This window comes from Leopardus geoffroyi, chromosome A2, assembly GCF_018350155.1.
Source record: "Leopardus geoffroyi isolate Oge1 chromosome A2, O.geoffroyi_Oge1_pat1.0, whole genome shotgun sequence".
NCBI lineage: Eukaryota > Metazoa > Chordata > Mammalia > Carnivora > Felidae > Leopardus > Leopardus geoffroyi.
In genome coordinates this window covers 124,566,046-124,589,445 of record NC_059331.1, presented here as the reverse complement: position 1 = coordinate 124,589,445, position 23,400 = coordinate 124,566,046, and the positions used below count along the sequence as shown (strand labels likewise).

General features: G+C 35.7%; 1 protein-coding gene and 1 pseudogene across 14 annotated transcripts in view; one reads left to right on the top strand and one right to left on the bottom strand.

Annotated features, from left to right (window-relative positions):
• The window catches only part of LOC123604877, a 40,621-nt pseudogene extending 37,281 nt beyond the window's left edge, over positions 1-3,340 (top strand).
• The window catches only part of BBS9 (Bardet-Biedl syndrome 9), a 453,760-nt gene that overhangs the window by 188,074 nt on the left and 242,286 nt on the right, over positions 1-23,400 (bottom strand). For all 14 annotated transcript variants that reach the window (XM_045495275.1, XM_045495280.1, XM_045495266.1 and 11 more), the window contains 2 exons: positions 20,342-20,514; positions 16,450-16,602 (listed from right to left, as the gene is read on the bottom strand). In XM_045495275.1, the coding sequence (XP_045351231.1) occupies positions 16,450-16,602; positions 20,342-20,514 (326 nt within the window). The remainder of the gene's footprint in view (positions 1-16,449; positions 16,603-20,341; positions 20,515-23,400) is intronic.

Here is a 23,400-nt window from a genome sequence, read left to right as displayed (position 1 = left end):
GAGTCAACGTATTCCCTATCGTAATATTGACCTTGGCAATGATTTCCTGGATATAACACCAATAGCATAGATAACAAAAGCAAAAATAGACAAGTGGGGCTACATCAAATGAAAAAGCTTCTTCACAGCAAAGGAAATAATCAACAGAGTGAAAAGGCAACCTATGGAATGGAAGAAAAAAAAAATATATATATATAAGCAAGGGGTTAATATCCAAAATATATAAGGAACTCCTACAATCTGATAATAATACCTATTAGGAGTGCCATTACCAAAACAGAAAGGGTGCAGGTATCTCTTTGAAATCATGGTTTAAATTCTTTTGGATACTTAAAAGTAGGACCAAAAGGTGTAGAGAAATCGAAACACTTGTACACTTTGGTCAGATGTAAATGGTACAGTCATTATGGAAAACAGCATGGAAGTTCCTCAAAAGATTTAAAATAAAACTACAATATGATCCAGTAATCCTACTTTTAAGTACCCAAAAGAATTTAAATCATGATTTCAAAGAGATACCTGCACTCCTATATTCATTGCAGCATTATTCACAATAGCCAAGATGTGGAAATAATGTAAATGTCTGTGAACAGAAGAATGGATAAAGAAAATGTGGTATATGTATATACAATGTAGTATTATTCAGCCATAAAAAAAGAAGGAAATTCTGCCATTTGCAACAACATGGATGAACTTTGAGGAAATTATGCTAAGTGAAGTAAGCTAATCACAGAAGGACAAGTACTACGTGATTCCACTTATATGAGATATCTAAAGTAATCAAACTCATAGAAGCAGAAAGTAGGATGGTGGTTGCCAAGGGTAGAAGCAGGATAGGGTAGAATGGGAAGGTCCTGTGCAGTGTGTAAAGAGTTTCAGTCATGCAAAATGAAAAAAATTCTATAGATATGCCATATAACAAGGTGCATACTGTCAACAAAACTAAATTGTATGCTTAAAAATTTGTTAATAGAGTTATTACATGGGTTTTTCAACAAAATAAAAAAAGGTAGACAGATAAATAAAGTGGAAGATGAGAGAACAGAGAAAATAAAAAGTAGACAGGTTCTGATGAGACAAGTGTGCAAAGGGAGAAAAGAAAAAATGGGTTACATCTAGAAGAGAAACACAAAGAAAAGTTGCAGGAAGCAGGTCTGTATCAGGATAAACTTCAGCATGTTTATAGGCTATAGGAAAGGAACAGAGAGAGGGAGAGATCAAACATGTAACTCCCAGGGTAAATGACAAATAAGTTATTTTTCCAGAAATTAGTGGAAGTTCAAAAGGATCAAGTGAAGGACCAATCTCAAAGAAGAGGAAGGAACCCTCATACACTGCTGATGGGAATATAAAATGATACAACACTGAGGAAAAAGTATGTCATAAGAAGTTAAGCATAAATTTACCATATGACCCTGCAGCTCTACTCCCAGTAAGCTACCAAGAGAAAATAAAACATATGTCCGCATAAAGATGTGCAATAAATGTTCATAGCGGCATTATTCATTTATTGGTCAAAACTGAAAACAATCCACATATCTACTAACTGATAAAAACAAATGTGGTGTATCCACACAATGAAATACTATTCAGCAATAAAAAGGAACAAACTCCTGACATGTTCTACAACATGGATGAGCCTCAACAGTATTTAATGTTAGGTAAAAGAACTCAGATCCAAAAGACTACTTATTGTATGATTCTAATTATATTAAATATCCAGAAAAGGCCAATGTAAAAAGACAAAAATTAGATTAGTAGTTTCTTGGTGTTAGGGGTAGATGAGGGGATTAAGTGTAAGTGGGAACAGGGGAGCTTTGGGGGATAATGGTAATGTTCTAAAACTAGAATGGAGCAATGTTTGCACAACTCTATAAACACATTAAAATTCATTATATGGTACATTTCCAATGGGTGAATTCTGCAGTATGCAAATTATACACCAACAAAGTGTTGTGTTTTTGTTAAGAGAATAGGTTAACTTGACTGGCATGAATATTTTTTCAGAAGTGGAAGTTAAGATTAGAAGGACCTGGTTTCAACTCTTCAGAGATCTTTGAATGCCAGAGTGAGAAGTCTCAACCAGAGAGACAAAGGAGATACTCTGAAGGTCTCAGAATGGGATAGGACAAAAACAAAATAAAAAATACAGATAATTACATTTGGAAGATTCATTTTATGTAATGTGTCAGATAAGAAGTTGATACATTAGATCATAAAGAACAGGACCTATAGCTTTCTTGAGTCCATGGCCTCACTAGCAAGAGCTGATTCTCTTACATACCTTCACCTTGAATCACAAAGGTGGGATAAAAGACAGAGGGAGATGGCCCATGAAAAGTTATCACTTTCATGGGGAAAAAAACATCTCTAAGAATGGCCTCTGAGGACATCATTCCAACTGGGGAATCAACTGACCAAGCATATTCAACGTTTATTTATTTTTTTTTTTGGGGGGGGGGGGACAGAGAGAGACAGAGCATGAACAGGGGAGGGGCAGAGAGAGAGGGAGACACAGAATCGGAAACAGGCTCCAGGCTCTGAGCCATCAGCCCAGAGCCCGACGCGGGGCTCGAACTCACGGACCGCGAGATCGTGACCTGGCTGAAGTCGGACGCTTAACCGACTGCGCCACCCAGGCGCCCCTCAACTGACCAAGCATATTAAGTGCTGGATAGAAGCCAATAATACATAGGGGCAGAAGGAGGCAGAGAATCAGTATTTGGATGGAAGGGGTGGTTGGATTTCCCTGAATCTAATAACTTGCTATAAGAGATTTAGATATGATATAAAAGGAAACTTAAAAATAATAATAATATAGGGTAGTCCATCAGGGAAAATAGTGAAGATAAATATCTGCTGATTTTACTGTACAACATTCTACTAATGATTCCCAGGTACAGTGACAATATATTTGAATCCATTTAAAGTCTAATGTTCCTTCTGCCAAGGAAGCCACAGAGGAGCAGCAGCCATTGCTCTGTGCTAGCCTAACACCATGGGCCTCAAAAAGGGCCACAAGGTGACCAAGAACAAGAACAAGCTGAGGCACAGCCACCACCATGGGCACCTCACCAAGCACATCAAGTACATGCAGGACATGATCCGAGAAGTGTGCAGCTTCGCCCCATAGGACTTAGTGTCCGAGCCACAGAGCTGCTCAAGGTCTCTAAGGTCAAGCTCACCCTCAAGTTCCTCAAGAAAAGGGCAGGGACACACAACAGTACCCAGAGGAAGGGAGAGGAGCTGAGCAACATCCTGGCAGCCATGAAAAAAGCAGCAGCCAAGAAGCACTGAACCCCTCCCCTCTGTATTTAAAGGCCTTTTTGGAACTTGAAAACATAAAGTCCAATGTTGACAATTCATTTCTTTAAATTAAATCACTTTTACCTAATACTGCCTTGTTCCTGAATATACAGCTAAGTCTCACAAAAGTATCTTTTTAGGGGCGCCTGGATGGCACAGTCGGTTAAGCCTCTGATTCGATCTGGGCTCAGGTCATGATCTCAAGGTTCGTGAGTCCAAGCCCCACATCAGGCTCTGCGCTAATGGTGCATAGCCTGCTTGGGATTCTGTCTCTCCTTCCTTCTCTCTGCCCCTCCCACTCTTGTTCCCTCTTTCTCTCTCTCTCTCAAAATAAGTAAATAAACTTAAAAAAAATTTAAATATCTTTTTAAATATGTATCACCTCAATTATCTTTGGTTACTTTTGGTACTTTCAAACAACCCTGAGGGCACTATTAGCCTTCTGTATATTAATATACAGGGAAAGACATATCAGTACTGATATAACTACTTAACTGTTCATAAATAATCCTATAAAGACCATATATCTTTTCCTTTTGTTAAGTAATAAAAAATAATCTCTCTGGCTTTTTTTTCTTTACTGAAAAAAAGAGAGAAAGTGGGGCAAGAGAAGGAAAGTAAAGAGGAGGGATGTGAGGATGATGATTATTGTTAATTCACAATTCAAACCATTCAGAACTCCCTTTACAGAAAACTAATACAAAAGGAATAATTGTGCTAGATGGGATGCAACAGGAAGATAGATAACATAAATGAAAGAAAACTCATAAAATTACAGATAATTAGAGGCCAGTTATATATTCCTCTCTCATCACTGACACAAAAAGATAAGATTTCATTTCCTTGTAGTGGGTTCATTAATAGTTTTATTGTAATATTAGAAATATCTTGTTTCTGAGTGTATCTCAAAGGACTAATTTTTTTTTTAAATCAAACAACAAATAGAAATTTTAGCAAAAGTACCCCTGATTACTGTTGGTTCAGACTATTATATATCAGACAGGTGATCAAATTTCTGAATCTGAAAAATTTGCCAAAATAAAATATTAATATTGAATTTGCAGTCTAAGTAGGTATTCAAACTAACACTAGCAAGCAGAAAGCGCAAATGCTGATTAAAGAACACGCAGATAAAGAAGTATGCACTCGGTTTATAAAAAACACATATCCCCCAGGGAAGTAAAGCATACCAGATGGATATTAAAAGTAGAATGTTTTCATATACTAATAGGTCTGTTTTCCCCTTGATTTATGTACAACCCCCATTAATGTCAATTAGTGTTATATACATAAATCCAGGGAAGCATAAATCCAATGTCATAATACTACTCTGCACCTATATATCTTGTTTGAAAACTAATTCAGTTTCAAAAAGTTGTGTTACTTAGATCACTATCATTAGCGTCCACGAAACAAAGGCTGACTGGCCAAAACACACCCTAGGCTGGCACTAAATGACTGTGAAGGCCCATTTGTTTCCAAAATTCTGAACTGCTGCCCTAACCATTATGCAAATACAATAAATATTTATTAAAAATTTTACTAGAAGATAAGCACCATGCTGGATGCTGCTCAGACAGGTTCTCAGGGATCGAAAGATGAAAGGGGAGGAGCCAAGTGGCTGGCCCCAAATCAAAGAACCAGAAAGAGCTGAAACTAGGACCCAAGTCTCTGCACACAAAATTTGATGCTTTTTTTTTCAACAATGCCTGAAGGCATGGTTTATGTGAACAAATGTTCCTGATAGTCCCCTAACCATCTAAGAGTACTTCCCACTACTGATATTCACATCTAGTGAGTGAAAACAATTTCATTAATAATAGTCTTATCATGAACTAGAATTTAAAAGGATTAAAGGAAAGAGAAAACATAACAAAAGAGACATTATAAGAAACAACATAAAATAATGAGTTGACAATTATCTAGCTAGAATTGTAATGTCTCCTAAGGTAGCCACTGACCACATATGGCTATTCAGAGCTTGAAATGTGCTCCAAATAAATCGTGCACTGAAGATTTACTATGAAAATAATACAAAATATCTCAATAATTTGGTTTGATTACATGTTGAAATAATATTTTAGATATATAGGGTTAAATAAAACACACTATCAAGATTAATTTCACTTGTAGGGGCACCTGGGGGGCTCAGTCAGTTAAGTGTCGACTTTAGCTCAGGTCATGAGTTCGTGAGTTTGAGCCCCGCTTCGGGCTCTGTGCTGACAGCTCAGAGATTGGAGCCTGCTTTGGATTCTGTGTCTCCCCTTCTCTCTGATCTTCCCCCATTCTCTCTCTCACTCTCTCTCTCTCTCTCTCTCTCTCTCTCAAAAATAAATAAACACTCTTTTTTAATTTTTAAAAAAAGATTAATTTCACTTGTTTCATCAGACTTTTTTAAATGTGGCTACAAGAAAACTTAAAATTACATACATGGCTTGTATTGGTGACTTGAATTACATTTTTGTCTGAGTAGATCTTACAGCCACACACATATACTGAATACATCAGTGATAAATTTATAACAAACACACTTCGGACATTACATTCTAGATTGCACTCTGACCTAGATTAAGAAAAATTTACATAGTTTTAGAAGAGCTTTGTACACTTCGCTACTTTCACTGAGGGGCTAGTGAGGGCAGAGTCAGAATAAGACACTCCTCATCCTTATTCATATATTCATTCAAGCATACCATTCAGTTATCTAATTGCTCCCTTTTGACTGAATAGAAATAAACTAACTCATGTACGGAACAATAATCCGAAGTTCTAAGCATTCAGAGAATAGGGAAATAAGTGTATAGGGTATATAGGGGAGAGAGAAAATATTTCCTTCAGAAAAATACCAATGAAGACCAGGAGTTTGTGATCACATCTAATTTTTTAAAAAGCTATTATTTTTAAAAATTGTGGTAAAATACAAGGAATGTACATAAAATGTATCATCCTTTTTTAGGTATATAGTTCAATAGTATTAAGAACATTCACATATTGTGAAAAATTATTTTCATGCTTATCAAATTGTCATCATAATATTAAGGAAAATTGCTTAAGAATTTAAAATCATCTAAAACAAATGCACATCATTTTCAATATTTTACATCCCTTCTAAATCTTTGCACACTCACCTACTATAGATACATCTATTTCATTATTTGAAGGTTACTACATACTAATCTGCTTTTTTCAATTATTTGAAATGTTTCTATTATTCTAGTATTTTAAATAATGAAATGAAATAATGATATGAAATGAGATCATATCAAATGGTAGCACTAAAATAAACCCAATAATTTTCTAGCCATGAAAAGCTGGTTTATAGTGATTAATGTTACAAATGACCAACGTGTAGGATATATTTTTTTCCTTCGTGAACTATTTTCTTAGGTAAATAGCCAACAGTAGCATTATGGGGTAAAAACATGCAAAGTCCATTTTTTAACTTACCACTTCCATTTACCCCCAAACATATGGCTATAAATTTCTGTGTCCCTTTCTCACTTGTTTACTCTATCTCCTTCATAAGAGAAAGAACTTCTTCTTAGCTCTTAAGTAGTTAGAAAAAAAAAAATATGCAGCAACATCACCATATCCCTGATACCTCCTTCTCAATCTATCAGTGTATTGTTTTTACTTGCCAGTGGCAAGGAGGAAACTAAGCCTAAACGTTTCATCACATACTCCTTTGTGTTATCAGCCAAAATCACACTCATTTAAAAAGTCATGGACCAAAAAACTCTTAGACTTCTGCGTGACTTAAAATGATTTTTAACATCAATACCATACAAATAAACAAAGTGGAAGGAAGTCTTAAGTACAGAAAAAGTAACAAATAGCAAACTCCAAACCACAGGATCTCTGTTTAAAATTATGCCTAATAACAACCTCTGTTTTGCAGAAGAGAAAAATCAGCCAAGTGCCTTTCTAGAACACTAATGACTATCAGTCATTACATCACACATATGTCATCTGACACAAACTTTTAGATTAGTAAACATTTTTCCTCTGCTACAACAGAGGGTTAGTGTTCAAGTGGGAGGGGGAGAAAACCAGTACACATAAAAGCAACAAAACACAAGCCAAACTGTAGGGCAAGTCTAAATCTCCTCGATTTCAATTCAACCAATCAGTCCTGCTTTGACTAACAAATGTACATGAAATTTTTATAACATGAAAGAGAACTTATTTTCCAAAGGTTTTCTGCAAAAGGCAATAATCATTAGAATTTGATAGCAAAGAAATCTAATTTCAGTATAAGTTAATAAATTAACAAAGCAACCTCTTCCTCTGATACTGAAGTTTCAGATGCAATACATACTTTGGGGAACTCTCCAGAAGACTTTGCTCCCTTTCTGATAGGTGTATACCCAATGGATATTGGATGATCGTGAATATACACTGATATATAATATGAATATGTGCAAATAATTTGCATGAATCTCCTTTTTCTTCGATCTCACTGTGGTTTTGCAAAAAAAAATCTAGGATGTCTATGTCCCACATGAAATTGATTAAACATGTCACATGACATACTAGAGCATGGACTTTGGAATAGATGGCTTAATATCTGTGTAACACTGAGCAAGTTGCTTAATCCTGCTTGGAGTCTCAAGCTCTTTATCCATAACTTGGGATCCCTTCTTGGAAACAATAATGCCACCTTCACAATATGACTGTGATTATTAAATGAAGTAATAAATGAAATTTACCTCAGTCTCAACAGATGCTCAGTAAACATGAATTCCCCTTCCTTCCCTTACTTCTTTTCTTAGGTCCTCCAAAAATATATTCAGATTGACAGGCAGTATTCTGATTGTACAAATGAGGAAATCTAGATTTCTAACAGCTCACAAAAAGAAATTCTTGACATGGTTACTTTCTTTCAACATTGTACCTTTAGAGCCAGAAGAAAAAGAGAAATCTTTTTCAAAAAGCAAGACTTTTTTTTCCAAATTCTAGAATAAATTATTGAAATTGTAGTGGGCAACTGGAAAGTCCTCACTCACTGGAGGATGTAAGGATCACAAGATGCTTTTCTCAGAGTGACAGCCCCAGTCTCCTCTCCTTGCTTCAGCCATAGGCTGACCTCAGGAAAGAGTGCCAGGTAGATGCCCTCAGTGGAGTGTGATATGATGGAAGGTAGATACTATGTAGGAAAGGTAAGAGTAAAATGTTAATGTGGAGATGTAGGTTGTGGGGTTCCTATCCAATCAAAAATACAGGATAAGGAAATGACTTCCAGTTGAAAAGAGGAGAAAAGGGGTTTGGCCGACCCCTTTGTGCACCAAAACTCATTGATGGCACATCTTGGAGCCAGTCACTGATGGAAGTCTAAAAAGAGGCTGGTACTCACAACATGCCCAGAGACAACTAATTGCCAAATGATACTCAGAAAAGCCTTATCATTCATCATCAGTTAACCAAGATACCTTTCCCAGAAAGAAACCCTTGAGCTGTATTCCTTTGTCTTCAACTTCAGGGAAACTTACAGTTGGCTTTGGAGGAGTGGTCATAAAGCTATTTTCTCTTTGAACTCTGTTCTATATTTGAACTCTCAGTTGTCTTACTCTATTCATCAGAAATTAGTATTCTAATAGGGCCAGGACCATATACATTACTTGAAGGGCCCAAAGCAAAAGGAAAATAGAGGGTCTCTTTTTCAAACAGCATTAAGAATTAATTTCAAGATGGTGACCACAGAGCTTTAAACCAAACAAGGGTCGTGTGTGACTGTGCAGGCTGCGTGCCCACAAAACCCACCCTGGACAGGTGGATTCCACCCCCAAACAATGGACCATAACTAAGCATACAGGCAAGTATTCAGGCAGTCTCCCAAACCTATAAACAGCACAGATGATCTGTTTGCTTTTAACAACTCTTGACAACCTAATTAATTATACATTCTCTTTAGAGTTCATAGACCAAAATTGATTATGAATAAATAATACCATAATGACAAAAATTTAGATTTGAAAGTCAAAAGTATAGAAAACCTAAGTCCAAGGGTTATGGAAAGAAAAATAACTGTCTTCAAAAACATTTTGCTAATTTAGTATATGTTAGAAAGAAAAAAAGTAGGATAGATTATAAAAATTCCCACAATCCTCTACTCATCCAGTAAGGAGGGAGAGTCTACTTCCTTACCTCTTTGATCTGGGTTGGACAAAACCTATAGGGAATTAGAGGCATGGCACAGGCACAGACTTGAAGTGTGCTTGTACACTGGGACCTGTAGCCACAATGTGAATAAACCCAGGACAGCCTGCTAGGCCAGAAGAGACATGTGGCACAATGATCCCATCGAACTGTGAGCGAACTGCCAAATATGTGAGTAAGTACATCCCGGACCATCCAGTCTCCAGCTGAGCCACCATCTGATGGACACATGACTGAGCCCAGTCAAGAACAATCAAGCATAGGGCAGATCAACAGAGCTGCCCAAAAGAACAACAATGAATTACTGTTGTTTTAAGTCACTAAGGTTTAGGGTGGTTTGCTATACAGCAAAATCAATAAATGATACAGGTAGTACTTTAGCTCAGCAGGGGAAGAATGGATTATGTAATAAACGGGCTGAGACAACTCGCTCACCATTTTTGGCAGGGAGATTAGATTCCCACTAAATTGTATAATAAATTCCAGATGGATTTTACAAGTATATATAAAGATTGATAGCATAAAAATGCTACAATAAATTACATGTTGATATTCATGTAGTCTTGGCATGGGAAAGGCTTTCCTAGGCATAGAAACCTAAAGGAAAAAGATGAATAAATTTTACTATGTAAATACTTCTTAAATTTGACATTCTTAAATGTCAAAAAAACATTATAAATGAAAATAAAAGACAAATGACAAATTGGTAAAACTTTTTTTTATATGTGAAGGGAGATTACAACCCATATACATGTATTTTTTATGCATGACAAAAGTATGATAAAAGATTGCCACATCTAATATACACAAAATAACATGGAAAAAGCTGAACTACCTGATAGACTATTGAACAGAAAACTTACATATGTAAATCACTAGAAAACAAATACAAGTGGCCAATTAACATTTTAAAAATATTCAACCTCACTAGTTAGCAAAGAAAGATAAACAATAATCAAATTCTCTTTTCAGTTAAATATGATAAAAATCAAACAATAATACCTAGAAAACAGACATCTTCATATACTGCTTGTGGAACTATAATTTGATACAACATTTCTACAGAGCAATACGTAAGTGTAAGTACATGTGCAGGTGTGTGTGTGTGTGAAATATTTTTTTATTTTACTTCTAGGGATACATCAGGTGAAACCAGGCATTCAGGAAAGACAGCTACTTGGCTTCATGATCCTGATGCCCCTTCCCTTTTCGTATCCTCTCTGGAACCAAACAACACCTAAAGGAGTGTGAGGATGCCCCTGAGGACACAGGATCTTCCTAATTCTTACCTCAGGTCTAGATTTATGAAGTTGCCAGATAGCAGAGTTTCAGAAAGACGAGGTATTATTAAAACCTCTTTTGTCTGAAAAATGAATAGTGCCATTTTTGAGATGGCATAACTTATTAGAAAAATAAAAATGATGAACAGTTCCCTAGAGTTGTAGTTAACATTTGTTAACAGCTTATTCTGTACCATGCACTACTCTAAGCAATTTATATGTTCACACATTTCAGCCCTCATAACAACCCCATGAAAGAGCCAGCATTTGGGGCGCCTGGGTGGCGCAGTCGGTTAAGCGTCCGACTTCAGCCAGGTCACGATCTCGCGGTCCGTGAGTTCGAGCCCCGCGTCGGGCTCTGGGCTGATGGCTCAGAGCCTGGGGCCTGTTTCCGATTCTGTGTCTCCCTCTCTCTCTGCCCCTCCCCCGTTCATGCTCTGTCTCTCTCTGTCTCAAAAATAAATAAAAACGTTGAAAAAAAAAAAAAAAAAAGAAAGAAAGAGCCAGCATTCTACAGGTGGGAAAACTGAGGCTTAGGAATGGTTTTGTTTCCTTTTTGTCTGTTCAAGTAATTGACCTAGAGTCACAGAGACAAAACTGAAACATAAAACAAGCTAATTCTAGACATAGAGTTCTTAAGCATTTCACAAGGATACATCAGATATGCCACTTGAAACCCTAGAGCATTTATCAGCATGTATTTAAAAGAAACAATTCTGGATGTCTTCCTGCAACCTTAGAAGCAGTGGCTTTCTCTTATAGACTCTTGTGGACCATAATCAGTCACCTAAACCTCAGGTTAAAGATCAGAGGCCTACTTCATAGGCTCACTGTGCAAGCTAGTGGTTCCTGGACTTTCTGCTAAACACCAAAGGTACAGATCTTATACTGTGTGCCCTGGCCTTACCTACTTTTGTAACTGATAAACTGACTGTTTACATAAATGGATATACTATACAAACTAACTCATATTACAGCCAACTCATCAATACTCAATCATTGAAGGACCTCGGTCTTCACTTTCAGTTTGTCCTAAGAATTTTATTAGAAACTACAGCAGTTCCTAGACCACCTAGTACCCATAAGACCCCCAAACTTCCTCTAGTTCTATGTTTCTATATCCTATCCTAGCTGCTCAAAGGATGTGAAAAAAAATTGCCTTCCAAGAGGAAGAACTCAACAATTATATAAATAGGACATGAAGAGAATCAAACTTCTCATGTTTCTGGACATACATTAATACTTAAAGAGCCCACTTAATTCTTATGCCACTTAGACTATGATAGGATTCAATCTCAACAATGTCATACCTGCATAGAGATAGTTCAATGATAATTCTTTCAAATTTACTTTGGCACACACATACTCACAAAAAAGAAGAAGAAGAAGAAGAAGAAGAAGAAGAAGAAGAAGAAGAAGAAGAAGAAGAAGAAGAAGAAGAAGAAGAAGAAAAAGAAGAAGAGGAGGAGGAGGAGGAAGAGGAAGGAGAAGGAGAAGAGGAGGAGGAGGAGGAGGAGGAGGAGGAGAAAATATTTTCTCAGTCAGGAATTTACAGCTATAAAACCTTCTAAGTTGGGACAGTTTACCTGAATCTTCCAACTAAATTATTTAGGAAGACAGAAGAGAGTTTCCTTTAGTGGCTTTTGGGGATTTTAGAATAAACCATCCCAATGATTCATGAGCCTGAACTCAAAGAATTATCTACCAGTCTGTTCTTTGTAGTGCTTCCCTTATCAAAAACACAGTTTCAGCAATTATCTTAGTGTCAATAAAGAATTCCTTCACAGAGCAAATATTTATCAAGCATCTATAAAGTGGCAAGAAATGTATCATCCTAAAAATAGAGTGGTATGAATAATGCAAAAAAAAAAAAATAGTTCCTGCCTTCACAGAGTTTACACACTAGTTTTAGGAGGACATTGGCTGCTGCTTCTATTTTCACATGAGCCAGTGATCACCACTCATTAAATGCTGACAATACAGCATCTTCCAAATACATGATGACAAATGGAATAAAATGTAAATCTTTAACTGGATGGCTCAGAATGCCTCTCTTACTGACCCTAATCAAACTAAGGTGGCACTAAGATCCACAAAAGGACTAACAAAAAAATTAAATGCTCCCTGCACATGAGAAAACTAGAATTCTATATAGGCAACAGATCTAATTTTAAATTGCCATATTAGGAAAAAATTTTTTTAATTTATTTTTATTTATTTATTTTCAGAGAGAGAGAGACTGCAAGCAGAGGAGGGGCAGAGGATCCAAAGCGGGCTCTGTGCTGACAGCATGACAGCAGCGAGCCTGATGTAGGGCTTGAACTCACCAACTGAGTGATCATGACCTGAGCTGAAGTTGGATGCTCAACTGACTGAACCACCCAGGCACTCCAGGAAAACTCTCTAAAAATCTACTGACAGCCTTGCTATGGAAAGTAAGATCACATTCTAACATGGCTCATTATTTCATGGGTTTGGCTAATCTGCCAATTAAATCATGCCCCCTATCCAGGCAAATATAAAGATAAGAAAAATCCACACTAGGTACGGAAGGTATGTGATAGTGAATTATGTTATATCCCTGTTTGGTCACAGTAGACTTGTCTAAAATGGACTTTTTCTCACTGTTAGGCTCAACATTAAAACTACTATTAAGATCTCTTCTTTAATAAACTGTAGTTTGTCCCTACTACAGAATATCTACATACTACATAACACATAGAGAAGTAGATCTATACATCAATATGGAAAGAGTTCTAATACATACTGTTAAAAGAAAAAGAGAAAAGAGAAGTATACATACAGCATGATGTTATTTATGGATTACTTTAGCCTCACAAAACAGTACTTCATTTCTGAATGTAAAAAAAAAAAAAAAAAAGAAAGGTCTAGAAAGACACAAAAACATAAAAGTGGTTACATTTTTGAGAAGATGATAAAGGGCCATGATAAAGAATTTAGCACTATGTATTATCTTATCCTTCTCTTCAGGAAATTATATTCATGTATTAACTACATGATTAAAAGTTAACTGAAGGGAGTTAAAATAGAGAACAATCAACTTCTCACTATAATTTAATATGAATATATAATAAAATTGAGTAGGAAGTTACATTAAAACTAAGTCAAATTCCTTATAGTATTCATCTTTCAAAAGCTTGTTCATTCTCTTTTTTAATCTAAAAATAATTAAATGAATTAATCTAATCTAAAATGAATTAAAACTATAGATTCAAGCAAAAACCCATGGTTTTGATCATTTTGTCTACAATATTACAAATCATGGAAAAAAAACCCAACCTTAAGACTAAGCAAAAACAAACAAATGACAACAACAACAAAAAAAACAAAACCAAAAAAAGCCTAGCACTTTAAACATATAAAAGACAAAGGAAGTCTTGCTATATAGAAAACAGGGAAAGTATTAAATCAAGCATCCTCATCAAATTCCTTTAAAAACCCCTCTACCATTGTGTCCACAAAATCAGTATCATTAAAGACAAGAGGCAGCTTATCTTTAGCCCCAAGCACAGCAGGTATGGCCTAAGAATGAGACAGATTAAGTCACCAAAGAGACATGAAGGAAGAGGAGGAAAAAAAGAAAGAAAATGAAAAACAAACCAAAATGAAAAGCATACTTAAGGAAGAAAAGAAGTGTGGAACAGAAAGAGCAGCATTAGTGCCTACTCACTCAGGAGTCACAGAATGGCTCCAGCACAAAGGAAACTGGCCGGCAAGATTTGTAGAACAATTTACCAAGCATTTCCACATGTATTACCGATAAAGACTCTTTGTAACAACATGGTATTTACTCCATTTTACGGAAAGAAACTGAAGATATGAAAGGGAAACTGCCAAAAGCCACAGAACTGGGATCTTTGCACTCAAAGCCCAGTGTTCTTTCTAATACCCTACTGCTACTACTGACTGACCCCTCAAATTGCTTCTAATTTTCACGTAACCATGAACATTTCAAAAAACAACTATTTTATCAATAGTAGTAAGCTATTCTTTCCTCTAACTGAAAAAAATATCTGATTTGTCCTTTCAAGGTCAACAGAATATGGTAAGGGATACAGGAGTGCTGAGGCATAGGGGCACATGTACCCCAACGTTTATAGCAGCACTCTCAACAACAGCCAAATTATGGAAAGAGCCTAAATGTCCTTCAACTGATGAATGGATAAAGAAATTGTGGTTTATATACACAATGGAGTACTACATGGCAATGAGAAAGAACGAAATATGGCCCTTTGTAGCAACATGGATGGAACTGGAGAGTGTTATGCTAAGTGAAATAAGTCATACAGAGAAAGACATACCATATGTGTTCACTCTTATGTGGATCCTGAGAAACTTGACAGAAGTCCATGGGGGAGGGGAAGGGAAAAAAAAAAGGTTAGAGAGGGAGGGAGCCAAAACATAAGAGACTCCTAAAAGCTGAGAACAAACTGAGGGTTGATGGAGGGTGGGAGGGAGGGGGGAGGGGTGATGGGTACTGAGGAGGGCACCTGTTGGGATGAGCACTAGGTGCTGTATGGAAACCAATTTGACAATAAATTATATTTAATAAAATTTAAAAAAACAATATAGTAGAAGGCAATGAGGAGATGGTAGTAAAGGGCAACATGAGAGAATTTTGTGGTGATGGAGCTGTTCGATATCTTGAATGTGGTGGTGGATACATGAACCTGTGATAAAACTGTATAGAACTTAAAACACACCTCCCCCCACAAACTAGTACAAGTAAAATTATGGAATTCTGAATAAAATCCATGGATTTTAGAAATGCCAATATCCTGATTGTGATATTACACTGTAGGTTTGTAAAATATTACCACTTCAGGAAAGTGGGTAAAGGATACATGAGACCTATCTGTATTTTTTGTTAAACGGCAAGTAAATATATAACTATCTCAATAAAAAATTCAATTAAAATATCAACAGAATATTCATACTACCAACACTGACTTTGAAACACATTAGTGATATTGTATAGAAACATAAGAAGGTATTTTTAGTCATTCAAAGCTGAATTTGTTATAGTGGAACTGGCAGAGATCTTACCCGTAAAATTAAAATTTTTTAAATTATGACTTTAACCCAGAGATGATAATTTTGAACAGCTATTGGTGACATAATACTATAAGAATGAGAGTCAGATCACCCTAGCCATGCAAAAGGTAAATCAGATGGAAAAAAAGAATCAGGAAGAAGAAGAAAAAGATCTTTCTGAACTAGAACAAAGAGCTGTTTAAGAATGCCATTTCAAAACATCAACTGACATAATACTGGAAGTGTAAGCCAGTAGGGCAATTAATGAACTATGGTGATAATCATGAAATGCACCAAGAATTGTCTAACAATAACACTGAGCATAACAGCTGCTATCTACCAAGCACATACTATGCACCTGGCATTGTGCTGGCTGCTTCACATAAGCGATCAAAAATCTTCATAATAAGTCTGGAAAGTAAAATGTGGAAAATGATGGATCTTATGGAACTTACTCAAGATTACATAGTTTGAAAGTCCCAAAGGTTGACTTTAAACCTAGGGTTTTCTGATTTTAAAGCTTGTGTGCTATCTGTTGCTCCATAGTACATAGAGAAGAAGTATCTTTTATTGCTATTCTAGTACATGACTCTAGGGTGAAAGAAAAAAATTATATCCAGTAGTGAAAAACTGTAATTGATATCACACTTACCTGCTTGTAAGTTCCATCTAGCAAGGTGTCCAGGTGTTGGAGGGGGGCAGGTGTTTTATCTTTGAACCTTGTTAATAGTCGGCGCTGAATGGCCCGAAATTGTACAGCTCTTTCAGATAACAGTTCTTCTAATTTCTCACCATTTATCCGCAACTACAATAAAGAATTTCTTAAATTCAGGTTACATGTGTACAAGAAAACATTTTTAAAGCAAGAATACAGGCAATGGCAATTAAAGTTTGAAAGACAGTAATAACAGAAATTTAAACATATTACAGAGTTAAGAGAATTAAAACTATAATATTTGGTACATGAATAGATAGATACATAGATCATACACAGACAACAGAGTAGGACAGGTCAAGTGGAAACTCAGTAAAGATAACCCAGTATCACTGGGGAAAATACAGATTATTTAATAAATGTCTTGTAATAACTGATTAAATACATGAGAAAAAAGAATCAGAATTTCTCTTCTAGTCCTTACAGTAAAATCAGTTGGAATAAGTTTAGACACAATAAAAGAACTAGAAAAATTAGAATTTTTCAATAATCTTGGCATGAAAGAGACCCTTCTAAGTCAAAAGCCAAAAGCCAGGGGCACCTGGGTGCCTCAGTCGGGTAAGGTTTAGGTAATGATCTCACGGTTCGTGGGTTTGAGTCGTGCATCAGGCTCTGTGCTGATGGGGTAGAGCCTGCTTGGGATTCTCTCTCCGTCCCTCTCTCTCTGCCCCTCCTCTGCTTTATATCTCTCTCTCAAAATAAATAAATAAACTTAAAAAAATTAAAAACACAAAAAAGCCAAAACCCAGACACACACATACTCACACCTCTGATAAATTTGTAACTAAAAAAGAAAAAAAGTAATTCTATATAGTTAAAAAAAGAAACATAAGTGACAAGACAGAGAGCAAACTGTAAAAATAATAGCAATAACCACACAGACAAAAAGTCAAGCCCATAATAGCTAGAGAGCATCTAAGAATCAATGAGAAAAAGACCAAAATCCAATACAAAACAGTAAGAAAAAGAGTATCAAGTCAATAGGGGAAAAAAAAGGACAAAATTTATAGAAAAGCTAATACATATAGCTCTCAGACATATACCTTTGATCTACCAAGTCCATTTCTAGGAATTTATCCTAGGGGTATACTTGCAAAACATAATGTACATACAAGTCTATTCATTATAGAATTATTTATTATAGTATTATAGTAAGATATTAATAATAATCAAAATACTCATCAATAGGGGGACAGGTTAAATAATAAAGACTACTTTGCAGGACTACTAAGTACTGATATGCAATGTTATACAAAGATACAGTGACTGAAACAAAGCAAAAAAATATAGAATAGTATTATAATTTGTTACCATTCATGAATTTTTAAAAAAGAAATCTGTACATTAACATAGTTGAGACTGCATAGAATAGTTCTAAAAAGATAAACAAGAAACTGAACACCAAAAGTTTCTTCCAAAGAGACTGAGTAGCAGGAGGAGGAGAATCAGAAATAGACTCTTTTTACTATGACTCTTCTTATAACCCCTGAGTTTAATATTATTAAAATAAAAGAAAGCTAATCAGGGTCATAGGGTAGAAGAAACACTCCATGAAATCATATTATGTGAACTGCTAATTCCACTTTACAAAACAGTCAAAAACTAGTCCTGAAATAAACAGCGTTTTCAAAGTGTTCAGAAATCATGCTTTTACAGTATACATTTCTCATATCCAACTTCCCTTGCAAGTGTATGTATTCTCCAGACACGTGATTTAAAAAAAAAAAAAAGCCTGAAATTTTATTAATGTCTTTTGAATCCAATTTCAGAAGCACTAAGTAACTAACTAAATCACAGAATATTCTCTTGAAGGGAAAAAAACTTTTCATTACCAAAAGTTAAATGATAATTTTTTAAATACCTGAATTTTTTAAAAAGAGGTTTAGCTTAATTATCAATAATTCACTCTTTTAATTGTATAATTTCCAGCTATATTTTATTCATTACATTCATGAAACACAAGAAAAAATTATAAAAGACATGAAATTTCAATACTGACACATCAGCCAAGTTATCATTCCACTGAATGTATAACCAAACATCAGTGATTGAATTGTTTTCATATGTCAGAATTAACAAATATTATTGATCCCAAGGCCAAGCACTGTTCTAGGTGCTAGAAATTATAGCAATGAATAACACAGACAAAAAATTCCTGCCTTCATGGAGCTTACACTAAGGGACACTTGGATTCCAAAAACTATCTTGATTCAAAGATTAAAATCATGTATTTTTAAAAAAGCAGAGAGCAGGGCCAGAGAGAAAGGAAGTATAATGATGCTCCTTTTAAACTGTATAACAAATGGAAGTGCCTGTAGTTCATCATGTTCCCCAAATCCCTCCCCAGAAAGGAAATGCCCCTGATGTAGAATCTCCAGGGGCTTACTAGACAGCAAAGAAGGGGCGAAACTGTGTCAAACTTACAGCCATTCAGAATCTAATATTTTCTGTTTAAAATACTACCAATATGTAATTAATATGGTCTTTTCGTAGACCCTTCCATAAACCACTAGATCCCAGTTTTGCACAGTAAAGCAAGAATTTTTAAAATATATCTTTAATAAATAAATAAAATAAAATAAATCCTAGAGGACTGCAAAGGATCTCAATCCTTACAATACCTAAATATATTCCCCAAACGGTCAGTTTTGGTGCCGTGATTTGGTCAAAAGCACACGGTCCTATAAAATATTATCAGCATAGGTGAAAGAGAACCCAAGTAAGCTCAATTTATTTGATAATGACAAATGTTATTTGTAATTGGATTCTACGCACTAAAATTTTCCCTGCATTTTCACACTATACTAAAAGAAGTCTTTATAGGTTAAAGTCAGTGTTCTTAGAATGTCTGAGGGACTGAACATTAAGTAGAATGAATGTTCATGTGACTGACAAGTTACATGACATATTCTTTCTCTCTATCACACACACAGTCACACATCATAGTTTATAAACTGAAGTGCAAAAACCTATTGATTACTTAAAAAGTAGTTACTCTAGAGAACCAATGCTTCCATAAATAATGCTCAAAATACTTTTGAAATCCCCTCTTTGTAATCACCTACAGAGCCTATTTATGGGCACATAAGTATTTGAACCTGGTGATTTTTTTTTTTTTAACACATGAGATTTTTAAAACAATTTCATTATCTAATTCATTCACAAGACATGACTCCTGGCTATTTCCAAATATCAAATCAGTCTTCAAAGGATGAAGATTTTATACCATCATGATACTCAAAACAATCTAATGCAGGCTCTGAAGGTACTTCCAAAGAAGAAATGCAAAAATATTCTGGCTACAAAGTCACTGTCAGATCTCATTTGTTTAAACATTTAATCATTCAGCATTTGCTAAGTGCCCATTGTGCCAGATACTGAAGAATATTTTATGTGGTTAACCCTCATTCAGATGCAGAAATTCTGGTGTGCTTGTTAAAAGGAAAAGGAAAAATCACTTTACTTTATAATCACACCTCATTTATGGCCTGCTAGAATTAGTTAGCCAAATGGCTGCCGATAAGCTCAAATAGTTTTAACACCGGGTTATTGGGGTCAAAGGTTAAGTCTCCATGTGGGAAAATTAAATCTGTTTGTTCTGAAGCCAGACCACATGCTTAGCTCTGGGCAGGCACTCTGTTAAGGTCTGCAACTGATCACAAAATGGACAAGAGGGCAGGAACAGATACACAAAGTCTATCATCCACATAAAATAACTACTTGAAGCACTCAATCTACTAGCATATATACTAGAATTCTTTCCTCTAGCATCTCTTTCTCTTCCATATAGTGAAAAATTATAGACAATATGAGTTATGATCATACATACCTCAAAATGATGATCAATCAACTCAAAATATTCTTGAAGGGGCATACTTCCAGAAAAAGAACATGCAAAATCTTTGATTCCCTGTTTTTCAAAATATTCTTGAAGGCGGATAATAAGTTCATTTGTTATGAGCCAAAGATCTTCAAACTGTTCACTCTGAATGCGGTATCGTTCTAAGAGAGAAAAAATGCTTATTAACACATAATTACTAGCTGAAACTACATGATTATCACTAACTCTGACATGAATACCCAAATAAAAAGGAAAAGATTGGGGGGGGGGGGCCTATAGATAGGATTTCTACTGCTTTATTGCAGTTTTCTACATCAACCACATAACATTTAATTTAAGTCCAAAGGTATGTGGTCACAGTGACAAGGTGTAGAGTATGGTCCTTCTCCCTATGTTTCTTATAGGTTTCAATAACAACACCCAAATTAGGGTCCTTCTTTAAAAAAAAAAAAGGAAGAAAATAAGAAAGCTTTGTTTACAAGGTAAGAAAAAGAAAAGCCATTGCAAAAGTATAATCTGGTATTTATTAATTTGTTTCAGAATATTGTTGTGAAATAAAACTTATTATGCAGAAAGTCCCACATCCTGGACGTTGTAGCCAGCTAAATCACCGTAATCATGATCAAAGTTTTCTACTTTTCTAATATTTCTTTTATTTATATTTGTAATCAGTCCCTTCCCTAAATGTAAATCTTGTTTGCCTCCATTCGCTGAAACCTCAGCTCAAAAACAGTCAAATTCTTGTCCATCCCCCACCCTAATTTGACAATGATGACAATGATGACATCCCCCACCCTAATTTGACAATGATGACAATGATAACAGTGGTGGCAGTAACTACATCTATGATCAGAGCAACTGTTATTTGTTGAGCACCAACTATGAACCAAGCATTGTGATTACAACAACCCCGTTTTTAAAAAAAGGAAAACTAGGCACAGAGAACTTCAGAGACAGGTCACAAAGCATATTAAACGTCAGAGCTAGAATTCATGATACACTGCATATTCTTTTTCCCCACCTGTCTAAATCCTACCTATTCTTCAGGACCTGGCTTCAATCCTACCTACCCCAAGAAATCTTTATTTCTCTAGCACTCACAGCAGCCTAATATGTGTTTGGCACTGTATTGAGCACTCTGCATTCAAAACTCAACACCCTTATGGGGGAAATCTTGTTATCCACATTTTACAGAAGAGTTTAAATAATCTGCAAGATCATCTAGCTACATAGTAACAGGCAAGAATTAGAACTCTAGCTATTAATCCAAAGATTAGCTATTAATCTTAACCACCTCACAATATTGTACCTCTTTAAATTCATATATACACTTAGTCTACAGTTCACCACGCACTTAACCACATACAACTATGCATTTTTTAATTAACATTTATTTTATTTTTTTAATTTTTATTGATTTATTTATTTTTGAGACAGAGAGAGAGCATGAATGGGGGAGGGTCTGAGAGAGAGGGAGACACAGAACCTGAAGCAGGCTCCAGGCTCTGAGCTGTCAGCACAGAGCCCGACGCGGGGCCCGAACTCACAGACCGTGAAATCATGACCTGAGTCGAAGTCAGACGCTTAACCGACTGAGCCACCCAGGCGTCCCTAATTAACATTTATTTTAGAACAGTTTTAGATTTACAGAAAAATTATGAAGATAATAGAGTTCCCACACACCCTTCACCCAGTTTCCTCAATTATTAATATCTTACATTATTATGATACATACTTATGTATGATTATGATTAATGATGAATACAATACACTGTAATTATTAACTAAAATTAATGAATTACAAAAAGTTACATGGATTACACCAACTGGTTTTCAAGGTTGAATCAACATTGCATACCTGGAATAAATCCAATTTGATCATGGCATATACTTTTTCTTATTCCTCTCTAACTCTCCAGATGATTATATTCCATTTCTCCAAGAGATTATACACTTTTTGAGATCTAGAACCAATTCCCCTATTCTATTTAATTCACCAGTTATTGAGCATCTATTATGTATAATCACATAGAAAGAAATGTTGGGAGTACAAGGAGGAATTCAGTCTCCTTGTTTAAGGAGACTAAGATATTACTAAGTTAGCATGACATGTAGACATACGAAATATTTGTTATATTCCCCATGGTCCTTGACAAATTCTATGAATATATGACACCTTTAACTTGGTTATTAGGACTTCAACTTGTCATCCTCCACCAGAATCCAAAAATATATCTCCTCTCATTCTCCTAGTCATCTCTCTTTCAATATATTCAACATGAGGAATAAAATACACTGGGTATGCCTGCCATAGTGCATGGCAAACACTCCGATGTTCTCTGCTACCATATCATTTCCTCTGGAGCGTGCTTCTGCCCTACTTTCACCCTAGTCTTATTCTGAAGTCTGATTTCTGCCTATGGTGCTAATCGGTTGGTTTCACTTCTCCCCATCAAAGATAATGGTCAGATAAAACAGCTTTTACCTTTCTTTGCAAGTGTCACTGAATGCTCAATGCTCTAAGAATGGAGAGAGCACAACTGTGATGGCGTGGGAGTAAAGCGATAAAAGGAAGAATGATGATGATAACAACATACAATATTACAATTCTCTAAATCTACGGTCCTATCCAAGGTAAGCTTGGGACCCAACATATTGGACCCAGACTGGTATTTATTCACTCTTTCATTCATTTACATAACTCAATGCAAGATGCTGGGGATAAAACCATGGATAAAGCAAGAGCCTCTGCCCTTAAGAAGTTCACTGCAGACCTGGAAAGATGGGTGTTATTGGGGAAGAGTAAACACTGCTTTTACCATTACCAATTCAGGGATACCCCATGCAGGCTGATGTTGCCACAAAAGTGCCAGGACTTCCCCGCAAGTGATACGTTACTATTTCCAAGCATGTGAGAGCCTATCACATAGCAGAGGAATTAGACAATAGCAAGGGAGCGGCAAAGGGCAGAGAGCACAATAAGTATTGTGTAATAATTACAGATATTCATAGAATTAGCTGCCTCAGGAAACAGGGAACTACCTCAC